Raw genomic sequence first — 12,542 nt, 5'->3', positions numbered from 1 at the left:
GCAATGCTTCCCCTCCCCCAAAAAGAGCAATGCTTTCCCAAATCCTTTTTTTTTTTTACCAGTTTGCACAAGACACTGTTATTTTGAGGCTGCTACTTATAATATATATATTCTTACCATTTCCCCTGAAATGTCCAGGTAAACAGTTCAGTCAAAGCAGAGATTCATTTTATTCCAAATGCTCTGTCCTATAAAAGCTCTGTCTACCTCTATGTGAGAGAGACTCAGGAGGAGGGGTGTAAAGTGTATTGTATGATTCACACAAGAGAGGGCCAGCCAGCACAGGACCAAGACTGACGCCAAGAAATAACACTCACCTGTCCACAACGATGCCATGAGGTATGAGGACATACTCCAAATCTCCATAATAGTGCTGTGGATACGTGAATAAATTCAAGTCATATCCTGGCCAGTCATCCGTAATCTGCAAATCAAATTACTTCGGTTACAATATTTTTCATTGGAAATTTATTTTTAAAGCATAAATAAACAAAAAAGAGGATCATTTGGAACAAAAAGAATAATATTGAAAACAGAGAAAAGGTCTGACGATCAATATGACATTAAATTACATTCTGTCAACCTATGAAAAGATCAGTGGGAAATTTGTTTCACGAAAACTGATAAAGAATCTAGTCCTGAAATGAATGGAGAATTCCATTCCTAACTTTTGGCGGGTTATACGACGAAATATCAACTTACTGTCTTACGGCTCACCTGATAGCAGTGTTTGTAAGAGCGGATATGTGTAAATACATAATTTATGTCTACGTTACATCGTGTATGACTATAAGTGACACTATGTTCATAATTATATTAATATGGAACTCCAGCCGGTCCTAGCGGGAAAAACTGCTCCAGAAACTGCCTATTCATGTAGTGGACAGAGTGCCAGCAAATCCCACTCTTGCTGAGCACTGGTTGTGCAAGTTGTATGGTTAGAAAAGTGAAGATGTGGGAGAGAAAATGAAGGTGAAGAGTGAGTTACTGTTACTTTCAGATCATGGAGAAAGGATGCAACAGGGACGTGTTAGCACTCAACTCCTTCCATAGCTGTATTGCAGGTTCGTATTCTTTAATGACTCCTGCACGTTTCTGTCAGACTCCTCTCTTCAGCTTTAAGCTTTCATAATGCACAGCCATCCTAATTTCCCAGCCCAATTCCTGACACCATCGCCTTCCCATCCTCAGAGTGGTCTTCTATCAAGTTGTGACCCTTCGCAGCTCTCTGGGTTCTGTGCATGTGTCTGTCTTGCACCCGCATGCCCCTTTCTTTCCCCCTCTTCCTCTGTATCTCAAGCTCAGCCTCCTCCACAGAAGCTCAGGTCAGGCCCCACTTCCTTCTGGAAGCCTTGCTGACTGTGCCTGCTGATTTTTTTCTCCCAAACTCTTTGTAAATGGGCTCCTTGTAGCTCTCTGTCTTTTTAAAGGCTCTCATTCAGTCTCCTTGAGAAGACTCCTGCCTCTTCTAGCCTCTGACTCACTCGGTCTTACCTGTTATAGAACTCATTTACTTCATTTAATGCTGGGATGTCCCCCTACTTTCCATCCTCCTCATCCAAGACTCAAAACCTTAGCTCAGGTTTTGAAAGGGCAACTTATGGTCCAGCCCCCGCCCACTCCCACTCCAGTTCTGGGTTCAGGAATGCCAGCCAAACCAAACTCATGGCATTTTCTTCCAAATTTATCCCTTCCCTATCTTAGCAAAGGACAACTTATTTTTCCACTTGCTTAGGTCAAAATGTTGGAGTTGTCGTTGGCTTCTTTCTTTCGTTCCCTCACGAAACCCATTAGCAAATCCCATGATCAATTCCTTCAAAATTCAACCAGGACCAGCTCTCAGCATCCCGACTGCTGCCTCCCGGTCCATGCCACCATCATTTCTCCGGGACCATTGCCATAGTTGTTAGGCTTGCCTCCCTGCTTCCACGTTGGCACCTCCACCCCATTCCAACATGGCAGCTGGAGCGCTCATTTAAAAATGCACATCATATCATGGCTGTCTTCTGCTAATCTTCTCCCAAGGGCTTCCCATTTCCCTCTGAGCACAATCCAGAGTCTTCACTGTGGCCCACAGGAGCTACCTCTCTGACTCGTCTGCAGGGATTCCCTTCCTCCTTCACTCTGCTTCAGCCACATTCTTCTTGCTGATCCTTGAAAATGCCAAGCATGCTCCTGCACCAACACCTGCTATTTCTCTTGCCTACAGTACTCTTCCCCAAGATTTCTACATGGTTTACACTTCACTTCCTGCCAGTCTCCATTTAAATGTCACCTTCACAGAGCGGCCTTACCTGATCACCTACATAAAATAGCACCCCCTTCCTTCCTACTCATCGCTGTATCCCTTTTACCCAGCTTTACTTTCCTTCACAGCACATATTCCCACTGGATGTGACACATGGATGTCTCTCTGTGTTCTGTCTTATCTCCCCCGACTAGAACGTTAGTGCCTTCTGACAGAGACTCTGTCTGATTCACTGTTGACACCCCAGTGCTCGGGACACGGATCTGGAATATAGTACGTGCTCAAAAATGTTCAACGAGTTAACGAATGACACATTCTCCACCCGCAGACTACCCAATCCTACCTGAGCTCCAGCCCAAACTGATTTGTCTTGGTTTGTCTCCTTGTAATACAGAGCACCACTATTCAAGGCTCTGGGAATTCACATCTACCACCGGCAGATTGTTAGCCAAATGGTGTGTGTCATCTGCATATTTGAAAAGTATCACATTTGCTCTGCTTCTATCAGCCAATTGGCTGCGTGCAACTGTTGAATTTGCACAGAGCAGCTCTGTTTTCCAGCCCTGAGAACTCCCTGGGCCTGCTGTAACCACTAACACCACAGGTCCCTGTCAGAGCCTAAACACCAGCTGTATGTGAGGAGCCTCCAGAAGATCCTCTGGCAGGCCACAGTAAAGGCCAGGTAAGAACCCCAACCAGCACGAGGCCCCAGGGTGATCATTCAAGTGCTGCACGGCATTTTCCGGCTCCCCTTCCAGACCACACACGCTCACCCACTCCACTCCCTGGAACCCTTCCAGGTGGTGGCATCATTCACTAGTGGTCTTCTGAGCCCATTCTTCCGACCATGCAAATCCTTCATTGCCCCCTGCTCTGGCTGCATCTCAGAGCCTACATTCCTGTCTGTGTTCTAGACCTCAGCTCTGACGCTTACTCGGCTGTGATGCTAGAGAAAGTACTCACCCTGTCTGAGACTCTGTTGCCGCTTCCTTTAAATAAGACACAATAAAACCTCTGGACAGGGCTGGGGTGAGGATTAACAGAGAACGGAGAGTCTCCAAAGCAGGTAGGAACAACCCCATTGGAAGGTGACTGCAAAGAAGCTGCCTCTACGATACGATGGACTGAATTATGCCCCCCTAAAAGTCATATGTCGAAGCATTACGATGACATTAGGAGGTGGGGCCTTTTGGAAGCCATTAGGTCATGAGGGTGGAGCCTTTGTGATGGAATCAGTGCTCTTATAAGAGAAAAATAATGAGATCTCTAGTGATCTTCTTCTCTCTGTTTTTTTTTTCTCTCTCTCCCTCCCACCCTCCCTCTACCTCTCTCTCTCTGCCCTGTGTGGACACAAAGAGATGAATAGGAAGGCAGCTACATACAAGTCAGCAAGACTGTCTTAACCAGGAATGAAATCAGGCAGCACCTTGATGTTGGACTTGTAGCCTCCAGAACTATGAGAAATACATGTCTATTGTTTAAAACAAATAAAGAAAAACAAAAGAGAGAGAGAGAGAGAGAAAGATAGAACAGATCTTAGAGTTCCTAGGACATTTCCTGGTGAATAAGTGCTTAATAAATGATACCAAAAAGATCAAAAAAGGGGTGCCTGGGTGGCTCAGTCAGTTCAGCATCCAACTTTTGATCTCAGCTCAGGTCCTGATATCAGGATTGTGAGTTCAAGCCCTGAAGTAAGCTCTGTGCTGGGCCTGAAGCCTACTTAAGAAGAAGAAGAAGAAGAAAAAGGAGGAGGAGAGGGAGAAGAAGAAGAAGAAGAAGAAGAAGAAGAAGAAGAAGAAGAAGAAGAAGAAGGAGGAGGAGGAGGAGGAGGAGGAGGAGGAGGAGAGGAATAAGAAGAAGAAGGAGGAGGAGGAAGAGGAGAAGAAGAAGAAGGAGGAGGAGGGGGAGGAGGAGGAGGAGGAGAAAATAATGGTAAGCAAATGACAAAACCAACCTTTTCATAAGAGCTGTCATGATAATTCGTAGCTCAGAGGCAGCATGGAGTAGTGGTCAAGCATATGGACTAGAAGTCCCATACGTGTGAGGACGGGTGTATAGCTGTGAGACCTTGGGGGCTTTAATTCTGTGTCTCAGTGTGTTTTCCTTGTTGAGATAAAAGGCAACTAGAGATAAAGAAATTACTGGTGTACAAACAACAGATGTTGGCAAGAATGTGGAAAAAGGGGAACCCTCGTGCACCGCTGGTGGGAATGCAAACTGGAGCAGCCATTGTGCAAAACAGTATGGAAGTTCCTCAAAATATTAACAGTATTAAAAATACCATAGGATCCAGGAATCATTCTACAGGGTATTTACCAAAAAAGTACAAAAACAAAGGGATACGTGCACCCCGATGTTTATAGCAGCATTATCTACAATAGCCAAACTATGGAAGCATCCCAAGTATGTATCAATAGATGAGTGGATAAAGATGAGGTATATATACATATACAAACGAATATTATTCCGCTGTAAAAAAAAAATGAAATCTTACCATTTGCAACAACATGGATGGAGCTAGAGAGTATAACACTAAGCAAAATAAGTCAGAGAAAGACAAATAACCATATGATCTCATTCATGTGTGGACTTTAAGAAACAAGCAAAGGGAAAAGAGAGAGAGAAATCAAGAAACAGATTCTTAATTATAGAGAACAAACTGATGGTTAACAGATGGGAGGTGGGTGGGGAGAATGGGTGAAATAGGTGATGGGGATTAAAGACTACACTTATGATGGGGAAAAAAAAAGTAATATGCTGTTTAAAAAGAGAGAGAGAGAGAGAAACTACTGGCTTATCCCTTGTAATTCTTAATGGTGCATGCAAATTGCATTGCAAAGAAGTCCTAAATCTGAAGGAATGGAGACTGCTACGAACTGCAGATAATTATGTTATTCATCTGCTTTTCAAAAAATCAAAACAAGAAATCTTTAAATAGTTTCAGTATCTCAGATAATATGCTCTAAGTTTATTCAGAACAATGCTTTCTCTGTTCAAAGGCAGAAAACATGGCTAAGCTGGGGAAGCGACAAACACACTAACTGAGCCATTTTATACAAAATTTAAACCCGGAACTCACTTGGGTTCTCTTTTTTCTCATCTGAAGATATATTGAGAAACTTCTAAATCGATAAAAATAATTTTTTGCCGAAAACATGCCTTGCGCCATTTTTCAAGTTTCTCCCCCAGGGAGAAAAATAGTTTGGAAACACATACAAAAAGCAAATCCCTGCTCCTCTCGGCCTCTGAGCCCTACACCCTAGGCCCCACTCTCTCCTTCAGGCAGTGACCACGGTTGCTGCCAATTTTTAGGCTCACATCTACCCCTCGACTGTCAGAGAGGAAAGGAGTCTCATCCCTCCGCTCTGCTTCCAAGAATCTCACACACAAACGTTGACTGGTCCAGGGAAGGAGGCGGGCAGTGATGGAGGCATGACCACATGCACGGAGAAAATGTGTAAAAGCAGTTTCCTAAAAGAAGGGCTCCAGGTTCTGCTACCAGAAGAATAAACGGGACTCGACAGACCAAATAATACCTTCATACCTTATATCGCACACATTGCCTTCCTCTTCTGTGGGGGGTTTGGCCCCGACCTAGTAAAGTTGTGTTGTAGATGGATTATCTGATTACTTATCTCCAATACTGCCCCCATTCTTTGGTGGGGTGGGGTAGGTGGGAGCCACCCATGACAGAAATACCACAATCATTTTGGATTTTTCTCTTCTCCTTATTCCTTCCAAACTCACCGTGTAGGTACTATGATTCTCTCGATAATGCTTTGGTAAAAAACAAAACCTATCTAAGAGCCTGATCTCAAAAGGCCAGATGGGTAGAGATCTTTATCTCTCCCTGCAAAGTAACACCGATGTACCAACCATGCGCTGGTGACCTTACTAGGTCCAGATCAAGTGACCAGTCACTCCTGAGCAAAGTTTCTGAACTCGGGGTCTATATTGTTTATTTGGCTTCACATATGCTACCACTTATTGGTGTTTTTTTTTTTTTAATGTTTGTTTATTTTCTGAGAGAGATTGCAAGTGAATGGGGGAAGGGCAGAGAAAGAGGGAGAGAGAGGATCTGAAACGGGCTCTGTGCGGACAGCAGACAGCTGGATGCGGGACTTGAATTTACGAACCCTGAGGTCGTGACCTGAGCCGAAGTTGGACGCTTAACCGACTGAGCCACCCAGGCGCCCCACTACCACTTATTGTTAATAATCTACTAACGTCCTATCTCCCCAATTCACCTGAAAGTCATCTGTAGGCAAAAGGCATCTTAAATCTCTTAATATTCCCTTCTCTTGCACAAACCATACTTCTTTTACGCTTAAGTCATCTGGCTCTATGCCCCTTGTTATCTTTATCACAGTTTCTACCAACTGAGAATTTTCTCGTCCACCTCATTTCCAGACAGCCCCCAAACCTGCCTTGATCATCCTACTAGCCGCTCTGTCTTGCGGCTCCTTCACCTGCCTTAACCCAAATTACTACACCTTTATTCCAGATTAGCAGAATCCAGTCTTCCAGACCAATCCCACCTCTGAAGTACTTCACTGAAATCACAGCTTTTGATGAAGCACAGTGAGTAAAACCTGACTTCAAATCTTGCTTCTGTCATTTGCGAGTTACGTGACTGATTTACTTAATCTCTGTGCCTCCATTTCCTCCTCTGTAAACAGAGATTATACTCCTATGTCACAGATCGGCAAGGAGCAAACAAATAACACAGGAAAACTACAAAGTAAGTGCTCAATAAATTCTTGCTACTAATACCTGTCCCCTCTTTTTTCACTGGTACTAAATCTTCCCTTTTATTTTTTGCAATCATCCTGAGGGCTCTCTTTTTCCTGTATCTATACTCTTCTGAGCTTTGCCTTTCCTCTCTACCCTAGATATCATGGGCTTCACCAGCACATTGAACTCACTCTGAATTTGCCTTCGCTACCTGTTTCCAACTTGAGTTAATCTAACTATCCCGAGTTCTACTGGAGAAAATGGCATCAATGCCAGGGCTATCCCCATTACATGTCGTTTCCAACCTCTCGTGAGACCCTCTCACTGCCTCCCTCCATCTTTCACAAGATTATCTTGCTTCCCAGAGAGCTTCTTCTGATACTAAGAGAATGGGCTATTTATACTGTTCCATCATTTGCTTTTTACATTTTAACAATCTGCCTATCTTATTAGTCATATAAATTTACCTAATTCCTTTTTAAGAGTATATGTTATTAAATAGAAGTACTATATTGTAGCCATTTTAACTGATGGGATAGTCGTTTAAATGATCCTCACTGCTAATGGCTTTGTCATTGTTAAACACAATGGCCTCTTTCTGTCTTTATCCCATTTGCTCTTTCTGCAGTATCTGACACTCTTAATGGCCCCCCTACCTGCCCCCCCCCCAAAAAAAACCTCTGTTCCCTAGACACCTACCACCCTCTCTGTTCTCTTGGACTTTGCTATTCATTCTTGGTCTCTTTATCGGACTTCTCCTGGACACTCTGCCTCTTACATTGGGGGCTTTCCAGATTTCTACCCATAACAACAGTTTATAATTTTTCCCCCCATTTTCAAGGGGCATCCCTATCCACTCCAAGTATCAGATGTTTTTTCTATTTTCTGGGGGCTTCCCTATCCACTCCAAGCATCAGATATTTTTCTATTTTCTGACGATTTCCAAGTCTATCCAATCACTCTCTTCAATTGTAAAAATGAATTTTAAATTGCCTGCAGTGCATCTTGACCTGTAGGCCTTACAGACTCAATTTGTCCAGAATTGAACTTATTTTCTTTTTTATATTTTCATTCCTTCCCCACACCCCAGGCTTGACTGTTCTCTCCATGGCAACCAGAGTGATTTTTTTTTTTTTTTTTAAGCATGAATTGGGTGTGATGATTTCTTGTCAGGATACAATGGTTTCTTTGCAACCAGTATGCCCTGTATCTCTTCTTCTGAGTTTTCACATGGTTACCTCCTACTCACCCTTCAGGTCATGGCTCAAATATCACTGCCAAGAGGCCATCCTGACCACCTGAGCAAAAGCAGTGCTCCCCAGCCCTCCTCCAATCACTCTGTGTCTCATTACCCGCTCTTCTTTTCATCGCACAAGTCACTACGTGAGCTCATCTTCTATACGTATTTGCTTACTTATGTCCCTTCTCTAGAATGTGAGCCCCATGAAGACAGGGCTTTGTGTGGTTCCCTGCTGTATCCCTAGAGCCTAGAACACCAGCTGGAATCCTGCAGGACAGTCAACAGCTGTAGAGTGATTAAATAAATGAACTCCTCATCCTTAGATGGAAAGGTCCTGGAGCACCTGGCTGGCTCAGTCAGTAGAGCATCTTACTCTTGATCTCAGAGTCTGTGAGTTCAAACCCCATGTTGGGCATGGAGCCTACTTAAAAAACATAAAAAATAAAAATAAGATGGAAAAGTCCTGCTGCTAAATTAAGAACTGAGCAACACATTTCAGCCTGATAAGTTCTATGTGAGCATGTGGGGTTTCCTTCCCCAACCCCCTTTACTCCAGGATCCATGCATAGTCACAGATGCCTTATCTGTGACTACCACAGATTTCTGGGAAAAAGGGAATGTTAATGTAGCAAGTTAGGCCCACTCTCCACCCTCACCATTGTTAAACCTGATACAGTAAAACCCACCACCTTCTATAGAAACCATTTTGGACAGGAGGTGGGAGTGGAGGCCAGTGGCCTCAGGGTAAGACCGGATTTGATTCCAGGGCACTGAGAGATGGGTACCCTCTGGTTGACTTTTTGAGGGATTCCCAGGCATAAACAGGCTCTAGTCTGGGAACCCATCGTCCCACATCCTCCCATACGGACACACTACTAGATAGATATTTTGCATACAACCTCTCCAATTCGCTCAAAGGTCCAGCATGCCCTGTCTCCCGTTTGTAGACAAGGCAAATGACGCTCCAGAGGCACTAGCCTGTGTCAAGCTCCTGCAAAGACCCCAGCGTCCCAGCCCACGTTTCAAAGTTCAAATTCCGTCCATTTGAGCTACTTTATTTCCTAGCTGCCCTCGAGAATCCTCAGTATCCTTTTGGAAAACAAAACCTAAAGCCTGCCGTGGAAGGGTCAGGAGGAAACACAAAGGGAAGGGGGCCCACAAGAGCAGCACGGGGGGTCTTCACAGACCCGCCCTGCTCCCAAAGGTGACTCCTGGTGGCTAGCGGGAGTGGGAACCCGGCACCGCACAGCCTTAGCGCTAGAGTATTGGATTCCTGGCCCGAGTTGGGGGGTGGAGGGGAGGGGACGCGGAGGGGGGACACTGAGAACGCGGGGTGAAGGGCTGTTAAGTGTGGGGTCAGGTCGGGCGCGGGGAGGGGCGGCTGGGAGGAGAGTATGGAAGCGATCCGAGCCGGGACGGGAGAACAAAGCCGTGGCCCGCTTGCATTTCACCCGAATGCATTTCAAGCATTTAATCTAAAAGAAGGGAGCCAAGAAGGAAGGGGAGGGGAAGGGAGGGGAGGGGAAAGAGCGGGGAGCGCACGACTCAGCCCAGAAATCGGGAGTTTGCATTTACCACGACGCCTCGCCCGTAGTCTGGCGCCTCCTCGCTGCTCCCGGCCATGTTTCTCCCGGGGAAAGCGGGAAGGAAAGAAGGGCGCGGGGGAAGGATCTGGGAGAGCCGAGGGCTGGGTGGGGGATGGGACTAGGGACCCGGCTGGGGACGGGGACGAGGCCGCCCCGCCCCGGGCCAGCCGGCGGAGAAGGACCGCGCGCCGCGGACCCCGCGTCTGGCGCGGCTCCAGCGCCTCGGCCGCCGCGTCCCCCCGCCCGGCCCCTCCCCGGAGGGTCCCGGGGCGCGGGCGGCGGCCGGGAGCGCAGGGCGGCGGCGCGGGGCGCAGCTGCGGAGCCGCGCGCGCTCCACCTGAGCGCGGGCCCGGGGCGCGTCCCTCGCGGCCGCCGCCCGTCTGCGAGCCCCGGAGCCCCGCCGCCTGCTCCCCGCTGGGACTCGGGCGGACCCGGCTGCCTGCGGCTGGAATTTTACAGGAAGAGAAAGTGTTCTCATGGCCCCCGCCTCCCCGAGGCTGCGGTCCCAGCTTTCAGGCGAACAATGTCGTTGAATCGTTCCTGCTAATTTTTTACGCGCTCTTCATCCCAAGCGAATCCGTCAAAGAGTCTGCGATGTGGGATGTTCTCCAAGCATGGCTGTGGACGAAACTAACCCAAATGTGTGCTTTTAAATCCTCGAACCGCCAAGCCCGGAGTTTGCAAGAGCCCTGTGATTGTTTTCACCCCGGCCAGAGCCCAAAGTTTGGGATCTGGAATTCCAAGTAGGGTCTTTCCTTCACCGCATTCATGCGGAAAAGAGAGATTCTTGACAGATTATCCACTTTGCCACTTTTGTGAGACCATCTGATCAGATTCTAACGCTTTCGGGTTGCGGTTAACAGCAATCGCTCTCAGATTCGACAGCCTCTTTTATGAATCTTTTGTTAATTGAACCCCTAATCCCAGCCTCCCCACAACCGAATGTGCCGGTTCTTTGTCCATTCCTCAGAGTCTCCGCTTTCCTTGCATATATATATTCTTTCCCCTGGTCTCTGCAGTCCCGTCGCGTGCTTTGCAGCCCCTCTTTGGGTTTGAAGCCCTGAGCTGGACACAGTTCTCAGACTCAGCCCTCTCTCTCCAAAAGACTATTTTGCTCATGCTCGGGTTCTGGCACAAGGCAGGGAGAGGAATGCTGATTTTGCCGGGTTTGAGGGGAAAATAATAATCAGTTGATGTCGCTCTAGGTTGGAAAACTATTAGTCATTCAGACGTGGCCGTGCTGAGCACTGTTTGTTAGGCTTTCCCAGATGACAGCGCAGAGGAAGGAAGACAGAACCCTGGGTCCCCAAGACTGGGCACCAGGCTTGCCCACTGGCCCCTATGAACTGGGTGATACCTTTTCCTAGCGCATGGGTAAACATTCTCCGCTCAGTACTTGTCAGAGTTCCTGGTTCAGGGCCGTTTTTTATAGTGTGCCTCTCACCTCTTTGTCCAAAGGTGAAAGTCTACCTTGCATTGGCATTGTCGAAAACCAAACCCGGGAAGTATCTACACAACCAACGTCACTAAACCTTTCAGGAAACTGAAAAGTACTATCATTACGGTGTGGTCAAACTTCAGGGTTCACAACACTCCCTTGGGGAGCAAGTTAAGGCAATTTCACGCCAGCACTCCCCCGCTTTCTCCGCCCCCCCCCCCCCCGCGCCCCCAGCTCCCCCACCGCCACCAGGCAGGTTATCTGGAGAAGCCGTGGGTGGGAATCCATGCTTACTAAGGCTGTCAGATGAATGTAATGCAGGTGGTTCTCCAAGCATGCTTTAAAGTATCCCACTTTGTCTCTTACTGCCGCAAAGTCAAAATCAAATTCACCCATAAGAGGCTCAGTGTGGGTGCACGGGCCAGATTAGGGGCAAGAACCTCAAAACAAATGAGAGGTGTAGCTGCTAGACAGAAATCAAGAAGGAACAACTCTGAGCCCAGCTCAGACACTGTGGAAGATGGAAGAAAAACTGTCCATAAATCTTTCCTTACAAAGACCATTAATTCAGATGTAAAACCAGAGAGGATCACAGTGAAAAAAAATATAACTTGCTTGAATGACAACAGGAACCTTATGAATGTACGCTCAAGAACTTGCTGCATAGACCTGTATAGGACTATTCTAAGAAGACCAAATTATTTTTTTGAGGCATGAGAAACAAATCATTGTTTTTTTAATTTTAACAAGTCATTTTATTTAAATCAATAGAAAAAACATCACTTCAACCTTTATTGCGACATGTTTATTCATTTTTTCATAATATTTGAACTCCAGTGTGTATGTTATGCTTACAGCACATCTCGGTTTGAAGTAGCCACATTTAAAGTTTTCAATGGCCACATGTGGTTAGTGGTTTCCAGACTTGGGTATTGCAAATCAAGAGTATTCCAGGATGTATTGCACTGACTTAAAATGAAAGGGAGTAGAAAAGAAGAGGATGAGATTTCAAATATAATTGATTAATGAACTTTCCAGGAAGAACTTGGGAGAAATTATAATAAGCAATATAAAAGTTGACACAAACTGGTTAGATTTCTTTCTTCTGGTTTTTAAATGTACCATTTTTTTTTAACAAATCATTTCAAAAAGTAAATTTATTATCTTGTTATATTTTGATAATATTTTGTGTGATCTAATTATACTTTGGTACTTTGGACAGCCTTAATGTAATAAGATACAATATGTGATATCATAAATAGTAATTGCAAGGACCGATATCCAAGAATAACAGCT

The 12,542-nt window shown here is 45.9% G+C and overlaps 1 protein-coding gene across 2 annotated transcripts in view; it reads right to left on the bottom strand.

The window, feature by feature from the left end:
- The window catches only part of PRTFDC1 (phosphoribosyl transferase domain containing 1), a 98,838-nt gene extending 88,873 nt beyond the window's left edge, over positions 1–9,965 (bottom strand). For both annotated transcript variants that reach the window (XM_053894716.1, XM_053894717.1), the window contains exons 1-2: positions 9,798–9,965; positions 318–424 (exon numbers count right to left, since the gene is read on the bottom strand). In XM_053894716.1, coding sequence (XP_053750691.1) covers positions 318–424; positions 9,798–9,845 — 155 coding nt within the window. In that variant the 5' untranslated portion in view covers positions 9,846–9,965. The remainder of the gene's footprint in view (positions 1–317; positions 425–9,797) is intronic.
- Between the last annotated feature and the right edge of the window lie 2,577 nt (positions 9,966–12,542).

This window comes from Panthera pardus, unplaced genomic scaffold (assembly GCF_024362965.1).
Source record: "Panthera pardus isolate Hobbes unplaced genomic scaffold, ASM2436296v1 HiC_scaffold_6, whole genome shotgun sequence".
In the NCBI taxonomy this organism is placed as follows: Eukaryota; Metazoa; Chordata; class Mammalia; order Carnivora; family Felidae; genus Panthera; species Panthera pardus.
The sequence above is the reverse complement of the archived record's forward strand: the minus strand, read 5'-3'. Positions and strand labels throughout refer to the sequence as shown.